Source organism: Suncus etruscus, chromosome 8 (assembly GCF_024139225.1).
Source record: "Suncus etruscus isolate mSunEtr1 chromosome 8, mSunEtr1.pri.cur, whole genome shotgun sequence".
NCBI lineage: Eukaryota > Metazoa > Chordata > Mammalia > Eulipotyphla > Soricidae > Suncus > Suncus etruscus.
Window position 1 is genome coordinate 2296303 of NC_064855.1, and position 10323 is coordinate 2306625.

The 10323-nt window shown below is 40.9% G+C and overlaps 1 protein-coding gene across 1 annotated transcript; it reads right to left on the reverse strand.

Annotated features, from left to right (window-relative positions):
* Window positions 1-8994: 8994 nt before the first annotated feature.
* Window positions 8995-9930, reverse strand: LOC126016439 (olfactory receptor 2T27-like). The gene has a single exon (XM_049779010.1). It carries the CDS (start codon window positions 9928-9930, stop codon window positions 8995-8997), a length of 936 nt encoding a protein of 311 aa, XP_049634967.1.
* Between the last annotated feature and the right edge of the window lie 393 nt (window positions 9931-10323).

Below are 10323 nucleotides of genomic sequence, written 5' to 3' on the forward strand. Positions count from 1 at the left end.
GGTGGAAAGCAGCCATTCTAGGGAACCTTGAGCTCCTGGAACAGGCCAGAGTGGGTGCAGGAGGTCGCTGACTAGGGCAGCTGGAAAGTGGCCATTCAAGGGAACCCTGAGCTCCTGGAACAGGCCAGAGTGAGTGCAGGAGGTCGCCATCTAGGGCAGGTGGAAAGCAGCCATTCTAGGGAACCTTGAACTCCTGGAACAGGCCAGAGTGGGTTCAGGAGGTTGCTGACTAGGGCGGGTGAAAAGCGGCCATTCAAGGGAACAGACACAGGCCAGAGAGTGAATCTGCACTGTCTGGCTTGAAGGGAGTGGTGATTGGTCAGGCTGGATTGAGGATGAGGGAAGGTCCAAACTCAGCGACATCACCCAACATACTCACAAAGAGCTGCATCCTGAGAAGAGACCCAGCCCCACACCACAGGTGGCAAAAGCAGGCTGAAACCTGAAGGCACTGCACTCCAAGCCAAGCCAATAAATGCAAAGAAAGATGGGTAAACCAAGGAAAACATTAACAACAGGGGAGATGGAGAGAAATCAGAACAAGTTCCCAAGTCCACCAAAATGCACAGACCCAAGAGAGGAAGACCTAAAAGTAGTCATGAGAATAGAATTTCAAGCCATGCTATAAGAAATGAAAGACACACTGGCCAGAGATTACAATAAATTAATAGATGAACAAATGAACCAATTTAAACAAGAACTCCTACAAAATATGAAAGACTCCATATAAACAGAATTAAATGAAATACGGAAAACTGTAGAAAGCCAGAAGAGCAGAATCACACAGCTCGAGAATCACATAGAAAAACCAAAGATAAACTGCAATCAAAAGACAACAAAGAAGCCAACAAAAAAATAGAAGGAAAAGCACTGGATGTAAAAGTTCAGTATTTAATGAACAAAGACAAAAGAAACAATCTAAGAATTGTAGGTATACCAGAAGGGGAGGAAACAGGGAAAGGGGAAGAACAAGTAGTCAGGGAGATAATAGCGGAAAAATTTCCCACCCTCTGGAAAGACACATCTGAGCAAATCCAGGAGGTTAAAAAAGTCCCCAACAAAATAGACCCTAACAAACCAACTCTAAGACATATAGTAATTCAAATGGTAAGAAACAAATAGAAAGGTGACCTACTTAAAGCAATAAGGGAGAAAAAAACCCTCACATACAAAGGAAGGAACATTAGAATCAAACCAGATCTCCCATATGAAATACTTCAAGCAAGAAGACAGTGGAATGACATATTTAAACAACTGAATGAAAGAAATTTTCAACCTAGAGTCTACTATCCAGCGAAACTCTCATTCACATGGGAGGGAAGACTAAAATCATTCTCAAACAAAAATGAACTTGCACTATTTGCGCAAACAAAACTGACTCTAAATGACCTACTCAGAGACAAATTATACAATTCAAACCCCCGATTGTAACAACCACCCTAAACAACACAACTGCACAACAGCCCTCTCTGTCAATAATCTCATTAAATGTTAATGGACTAAACTCTCCCATTAAAAGACACATAATAGAGAACTGGATACAAAGGGTGGACAAACTAAGATGGCATCTCGGGGCTCAGTCACACGAGATACCATACCCGGCTTACACTACGAGAATGTCCAGAGAAAACTCTTTAACATACACTTTATCTCTAGGTTATACCTTCTTTTAGGATTTGAAGCATGTGACCAGTCAGACCATCGAAGCAGCAACTGTGACATACAGACTTATAATACAGGCCCTACTCATTGAACACATTCAAGCAAACTAGCATTCCCTTGCTATTTTCTCCTCTCTTCTCATTACTTTCTTTTTTTTTTCTTTTCTTTCCTTTTCTTTGCTTCTCCTTTCTTTTTTTCTTTTCTCGTCTCCCTTTCTTTCTAATGTATTTTATCTTTTCTTCTTTCCTACCCGTCCATATACTTTCCCCTTTCCCTCCTTTGGAAATCCAACTATCCCTTCACCCCTCAATCCCATCCAGACCTCCCACCATATTAAAACTTTTCACCTTAGTTATTAATCCATTAGGCATCAAGACTGACTTCCTACCCCCAAAGAGTCAGTACCCAGCACCCAAGCAAAGAGACACCCAGTCAAACTCACACCTCGACCCCTGCAAGAAAAGGCAACCAACTCCCCTGCAGACTCATGCTGCACAGCCCTCCCTACCAAATCCCCCTACCATGGACTGTTACTTGAAACCGGACTTAGCTCTAAAAGTATCCCCAATGCAAGAACTCTTAAAAGACTTCCCTGCCACAAATCCTTTGCCAATCTCAAGAAGGTCAGGGGGAGTGATGGAAAGGTGCCTGGGAACTAGCACACCACAAGAAAATCCCAAAAGACAATGGGGAAACCTATACTTCCAACATAAGTATAAGACCAGTATTGCACCACTGTTGTGTATGTAAATATTTTAGGGGATTATTATGTTACTGACCCTAACCAGATCAGTGATTGTGCCCTACCCTAGGCTGTGACCTGGCATTCTGCCCCCACCCTAGGGTAGTGCCTGATTCTGCTTCCACCATTCAGTGGTATCTGATCCCACCATTGGGTGGCACCTGATTCTGGGGGATAAAAAACAAGGGTCTGTGGAAGGCGAGAGGCTTTTTGGCTGGAACTTATGCTGAGTCTTTGGACTTCAGTCTTGTCCACCGAATAAAGCTAATATTTCCACAAACCTGACTGTCAGCGAGCTGTTTACCTGCCGTTTCACCTCAGAACCACCGGCTAGACAGGGTGGCAGACGCGTGTTCCGAGCTGGAGGGGAAAGACCTCATCCTCCATCCCTCCATCAGTCAACCTCTGCAGGGGCTGACGTGCAACATAATGGTGCCCTGAACATGGATCTGAACTCTGGACCCAAGAGAACAGCAATCATGTTGAGATACCTGCTTGTGAGTTTGATTTTGGCTTTTTTCAGTTGCAGTCAGCCCAAAACCTTGGGCTACCACGTGAAGCCATTGTCAAATATGGCCAACACCCCTTCTGGGGGCAGAAGGGCAACAGGAACATGGGAGGTGGAAGCTTGTATAGTCCCATCCCAGGCCCTGGCCCAGGACTGAGACTTTGTTACAAGAAACAAAAAACCTTGGCCTCCTCAGAAACTGATGGAAAGCCTAGATTGGAAAGGGACAAGAAAAAAGACTGTATTTAGAATGGACTGATTTACTGAATATAACCTACAGCTTGAATTTGGATTTCGACTTTGAAAATTTCGACTGGACTTTTAGTTTAAACCACTTCGAACTCTTAACATCCAGACGCGCCCCTACAGAAAAAGCTGTGGACAGGTTGCATTGCAGCAGCTCCCAAAGTGCTTTCTGGGAAAAAGGCAGCTGCTATCAGCACAGAACGCCTGTCCTGAGGCAGATAAGTGGCAAAAAGCTATGGATAGGCCAAAAGTGGCAACATGTGCAGCCTGGCTTGGCTCAGCTCAGCTCTGCTCCGGTAAAGTTACATGGAAACAGCGACGTGGAAGCGGCTTTTTGCAGCGAACCTGGTACCCGCCCTCCAGATCAGGAGAATGAAATGGCTCAAGTGAACCCAGTTGAAACCCCATGGAAGAAAGCTACGTGGAGACACCAGCCTGGAAGAAGACCAGCGTCTGGACTAATGGTTTTTAGGTGAAGGAATTAAGTGGGTAGCCACATATTTTACACATAGTTGGTGATGGGCTAAGTTCTAGTTAGTGGTGTAAAAAAATAGTTAAAAAGGGGGAGAAATAACAGTAAAGCTCAAATGAATAATCTGATTTAAAAACCACCGCATTTAACTTTGATTCAGGTGTATCTCTTGATTAAGTCAGGTTCTTGCCAATTAAATGTGTTTATTGTTTTTCCATAGTTAATATTTTCCATTGCAAAATGTTTCACTGTGTATTTTAATGTATTAGTCTGTTTTCAAAATGTATGTTCTGTATTTATACTTTTGTGCTTGTGTGTAGGGAAGGTTAATAGGAACAAAAAATTCCCAAAAATAATTTAAAGGTATAGGAACAAAAAGAAGTTTCAGAATAGTGCTTGGTAGAAAGCATTGAAAATATTTTAAGTTACGGGTGTATGGTATATTTTGCAGAAATATTATATTTTTTAAAAAGGCTAGTATGTTAATTTTCACTTTATTACATTGTTGCTATGGAAATGTTACCCGCCTTTGGCTAAAGGCAGAGTTAGGATCGCAAAAGCTTATTATCTGTAGTATATAAAAAAGTTTCCATAAGATTATTCTTGGAATTGTTGTACATAAAAGTATTTCCTTAGGATTGTTCTGTGACTATTGCCCCACCTAGCCCTTCCAGGTGGGGGCGCTGTGGAGTTGGCAATAAATAGCTTGATGGACAGGGGACAAGGGTCCTTTTGCAAAAGCTGTTTGCAAGCTGCAAGAGGATTCTCTCTCTCTCTCTCTCTCTCTCTCTCTCTCTCTCTCTCTCTCTCTCTCTCTCTCTCTCTCTCTCTCTCTCTCTCTTTGCCCAATCTTTTACACCCTATCCTTCTTGTCTGTGTGGATTATTATTTGCTGCAGATAAATATCACCAAGGTCTCCCCCCAAAAGGGGACAAGGGGATGGGAAGTAATTTCTCATTCTGGGGACTGTTCTTGGATTCACAAATACCCAACAAAGGATTTAACAGCACAGATAATTTACAACAATTATCATTCATTTATATTAAGGGAAGGGCACCCTGTGTTTAGGTTAGAAGTTTTTCTTTACATTTTCCTGTGATGCGCTTATGCAAACAGCCGCTCTTTTATTATTGACTAGTTTTTCCTTTAATAATTGTAGACAATATTGTTTGTTTACTAAGAACAAATGGGGGAATTGTTGTGTATGTAAATATTTTGGGGATTATTATGTTACTGACCCTACTCTGATCCAGTGATTGTGCCCTACCCTAGGGTGTGACCTGGCATTCTGCCCCCACCCTAGGGTGGTACCTGATTCTGCTTCCACCATTGGGTGGTATCTGATCCCACCATTGGGTGGTACCTGATTTGGGGGGATAAAAACAAGGGTCTGTGGAAGGCGAGAGGCTTTTTGGCTGGAATTTATGCTGAGTCTTTGGACTTCAGTCTTGTCCACCGAATAAAGCTAATATTTCCACAAACCTGACTGTCTGCGAGCTGTTTACCCCCGTTTCACCTCAGAACCGCTGGCTAGACAGGGTGGCAGACGTGTGCTCCGAGCTGGAGGGGAAAGACCTCATCCTCCATCCCTCCATCAGTCAACCTCTCCAGGGGCTGACTTGCAACACACCACCTCTTTACCTGCTTTTCCCCAAAAGTAAGGTAGTCTCATGCATCACATGGTTTCTTTAATTATTTTGTTAATTCATTTTTTAAATGTTTGTTCTACATATACATATGTGAGCACATATACTTTTATTCCTATTTTTATCTTGTTTGGTTGTGTGACCTGTTTCTGTTTTCTTCTCTGTCCACCCCCAAAAGCACTGACAGTATAAAGTAGCACCATTTCTCCCTGCAAAGGCACACTAAAAAAAGGGGAAATCTTACATATAAAAAAGAGCTCTTATCTACTATAGATGAGAACTCATATTTGTTTACAATACAGGGATATCTCCCACCTTGAAAATATGTCACGCGGACCCAACTTAGACCTCAGGTGATTAGACACCATCCGACCAGCTTTGAACCCTGGATCCCATACATAGAATTGACACAGTTCTTCACAACAGCTACAGGAAACAAATCCCATCCGGGAATCCTTAATACTGCTGGGCCACCAACAAGTGCCAGCTCTAATATGATGTCCTGACAACAAAGAAAATGGGAACAACTTGACCTAAGAACAGGTTATCCTACCTCACCAGCTAACTATAAGACAAAATCAGAAGACTTGTCACCCTTTGGTCGGTCCAAAAGCCAAGATCACGATTTACAGATGACTGGCTGCTAGAACCATGACTGGACTGAATATATCTTGAGACCAATAAATAAACCCTAGTCTATGGTTTAAACTACGACCCACACAACAACCATGACCCCCAGTTCCATAGATCCGGCAGAGACAATTGCAATGGAATGGGGCTCCTGGAAACACAATGAAAGATGCTATCCTAAGTTCCATCTAGGATCACTGCAAAGACCAAGACCACCAACCACAGAAGATGGATTAAAATGACACTGAGGGAACAGAACTTCTAGAACCACAAAGAAAGACTTCATCATAAGTCCCACTCCTGGGACCTGTGCAGATATTGAGATCTCTAGATACAGAGGTCTTATTTCATCACCCAGAATGGAGCAGAAGTTTTCCAAACACCACGAAAGCACCACCAGTAGAGTAAATGAACCTGAACGGAGTCTATAGTTAATCCCGTGACAATATACCCCAAGGGTGGAGAAACCCCATAACACTTAGGCCAAGTGAATTCCTTTTCAAATGACCCCAATATTTACTGTGCCAGTACAGGAGGAGAAAAAAGGCAAAAAGCACAAAACATTTTTATCTTTTATATATTATTTTTCTTCATTTATTATTATTATTATTATTATTATTATTATTACTATTTACCTATCTACTTTTTGTCGATTTCTTTGTTTTGGTGTGGATATTGAAGCTGTTGTCCTCATTTATATTTACTTTGTTTTTTTTCTTCTTTTCTTTTCTTTCTTTAGGTGCTCTGCCATGTTTTTTAACTCAAGACCATGGCTTTTTTTGTGGTGCCTATCGTTATCACTGGAGTGCTCACTGGATATTTGACACTTCTTTTTGTACTGTTGGGGTGTTTCACCTTTTTCTCCTTCATCTCTCAAACCGACAATGAGAGCCTCAGAGGATTCCGCCCATTTTCGGCATATTAGACTTTTACCCCAGTTTATTACTTTTCTCTTCTTCAAATAAAACCACATAACTTGAACAATGTAGTCCTTCCTTCCAGTTAGAGGGGGAAATAAGGGAGGCACCAAGACCAAAACTACTAAGTAGTAAGCTAGGTACAGAGGGGACCACATATTCTCACAGCCCCGGGGGGTGAGGGAGGAGGATATGGGAGGTAGGATGAACACGGATGTGTATGGAGGACAAATCGGTGATGGGAACCCCCCCTTATTTTATGTAAATATGTACCTATAATATTATTGTCAACAATATGTAAACCACTACGATCAAAATAAAATTATATTAAAATAAAGAATAATGGCATGAAGAAATGCAGTGGTTTAAATGGGGTTGTCAAGAACACTCTTGGCCCCAGATTACGGTGAGGATGAAAAAAATTGAGTAGAGGAGGAAAAAAACAAATGGGAAATAAAAGGTGAAAGGAGCCAAGGGGATTCTGGTTCATTGTGGTGACAGGGGTTGTACCTTTTATGACTAAAATTCAACTACAAACATTTTTGTAACCATGGTGCTTAACTAAAGGAATTGTTAGAAAAAAAGGACATAATTAAATATCCAAGCCATGAAGTCACAACAATAAAATTATGAGACCCAAACTTTAACAACCAAATATTAAGATGGCTCTTAGGATGGCAGCTGGAGAGGGAGTGGTGGTGATATATGGTGGGTTGTACTCTGGGAACAATGGTGGAGGGAGGTTGACACTGATTGGTGCTGAAACATTGTATGTCTAAAGTTCACCTATAAATAACTTTGTAAATCACAATGTTTTTAAATAAAAAAAAACTAATACTAGGGGCCAGAGAGATAGCATGGAGGTAAGGCCTTTGGCTTTCATGCAGAAGGATGGTGGTTCGAATCCCGGCATCCCGTATGATCCCCTAAGCCTGCCAGGAGCGGTTTCTGAATGTAGAGCCAGGAGTAACCCCTGAGCACTGCCGGGTGTGACCCAAAAACAAAAACAAAAAATCTAATACATAAAAATATCAATATTAATATAATAATATCAATAGTATTATAATAGCAATATAATATTATGTTCAATATCTGTGATGCAAATTTCTCAAAAATATAAGTAAACTGACCTCCTAATACATTAAGGATATCACATATAATAAGTAATGCATTGATATAGGAGTTAGTTTACAGATGCAACAATGCCTCGACATCTTTAATCTATCAAACTATAACAGCATATTAACAAGTTAAGGACATCTTTAATCTATCAAATTATAACAGCATATTAACAAGTAAAGGTTATGGTCATGTCAATAGATGTTGAAAATTAGACAACATTCAGCATAATGTATGATAAAAACACTCCACAAATTCATCATCAACATAATAAGAAAATGCATCAACATAATTAAATATCATATTTGTCAAAGCTGAGAGTAGAAAGCTTTACCTCTAAGTCTGAGGATATGGTGTAGCTGCTTATTTTAGTCAACCTGGTGTTTGAAATAGTCAACTAAAAGATTAGACAACAAAAGAAGATAAAGCCATCCCAATTTGGTGTAATTATAGCCAAAGTTATTGCACAGTGGGTAAGGCACTTACCTTACATGCAATTGACCTGTATTTAATACCTAGCACCCCATATGGTCCCCAAGCATTATCGGAAATGATTCCTGAGTGCTGAGTCCATCTTATTTTTCAGCAAAAATTATTTTGCTGGTGCCAAAATAAAATGTGGAAAACAAGAACTATCTTAGGAAATATTTTATAACTACAAACATATAAGAAATACTCATTATATTTAATTTTTACTTCTTTCCAGCAGTTATTTTTAATACAAAAAAATGTACAAGGATATTAGAAAGCCATTTCTATACACGTATACATATGAAAAGTCAGAAAAAACAATAAACTCAATTAAAATTTATAAATAGTATGGAAAAATCAGCATTTCCATTTCTTACAATTGCTATAAAAGATTAATGAATTAATGTAAAAAGAATACATTTTATCAATTAACTTCTCTAACATACTTATTTTGTTATTTATTTCTCAAAATATCTGGTTTATAGAAAAATGTACATGACTATGTCTACAGACCTAGATATCACATCAACTAAAAGCAGCAGACATCCCTGTTGAAACATCCCTTTAGAAACATAAACACTTCATGGCCCTCCTTTTCCAAGAACTTTCCAAAAGGCTCTAGCGACATCCTTGTTTCGCAAGCTGTAGATAAGAGGATTGAGCATGGGCGTAATAATAGTGTAAAAAACGGAGACCAATTCCTCCTGCTCAGGGGTGTGGTAGGACTTTGGCACAATGTACTTGAAGATGGCAGCACCATAGAACACTAACACCACGGTCATGTGAGATGAGCAAGTAGCCAAGGCTTTCCTTAGTCCCTGCCTTGACCCCATGCCCAGTACAGTGGACAGTATGCTGCCATAGGAGCCCATAATCGCTGAAAATGGAAGAAGAATAAAAACCACCCCACTAACAAAAACACCATTTTCATACTGGGAGGTGTCCATACAGACCACTTTCAGCAGAGCTGGGATCTCACAAAAGAAATGATGGATTTCCCTGGAGCCACAGTAGGGAAGAGTCAGAGTGTAGACAACATGGATTAAGGCATTAAGTAGTGCTCCCAGCCAGGTCACAAGTACCAGCCACACACAGACCCTGGGGCGCATGAGGATGGGGTAGCGCAGTGGGTGGCAGATGGCCACATACCGATCATAGGCCATCACAGCCAGCAACAGGAATTCTGATGCAACAAGAGTGGAAAAAAGGAACATCTGAAGGCTACATCCAATGAAGGAGATGCAGTGGTCTCCAGAGAGAAAAACCACGACCATTTTGGGGACAAATGTGCAGATATACAAGAGATCCATAAGGGAGAGCTGACTGAGCAGAAAGTACATGGGGTTGTGGAGAAGAGGGTCGGCCCAAATGAGAAGGATAATTGTGGAGTTTCCAAGCACGGTGACCAGAAAGTCCACTATGGTGAGCGCCAAGAGGACCCAAGGAACTGGGGTGCTGTGAAACAGATCTAGGAGGATGAAGTCACTTCCTGAAGTCTGGTTGCTCTGCCATGCCATCCTCTTCACCACACTTGTGACTTGGAGACAGTTGCAAAAGCATTTAGTCACAGACTGCATCAAATTTTATTTAATAAGATCAAGTATCATTTTCCAATGTCTCAAGTACGTTAGTTTCCCACCCTTTAGATTCAGTTGCAGTAAGTATATACACTTTCTTCTCATCAGACTTAACTAAGACTTCTTGGGACCACCAAAATCCTTAACACACTAGAAAGGGAAATATTTAGTCTTCAAACGTATTGTGTAATACAAAACCTTTCATTATCTGGGGCTGAAGTGATAGCACAGTAGGTAGGGCACTTGCATTGATGCAGCAGACCCAGACTCGATCTTTAGCATCTCATATGGTCCCCCAAACCTGCCAGAAGTAACCAACCTTTGACCACTTTG

What these genes read in the sequence shown, in the direction of transcription:
- LOC126016439 (XM_049779010.1), bottom strand. Translation starts at nt 9,930, where the DNA reads ATGGCATGGCAGAGCAACCAGACTTCAGGAAGTGACTTCATCCTCCTA.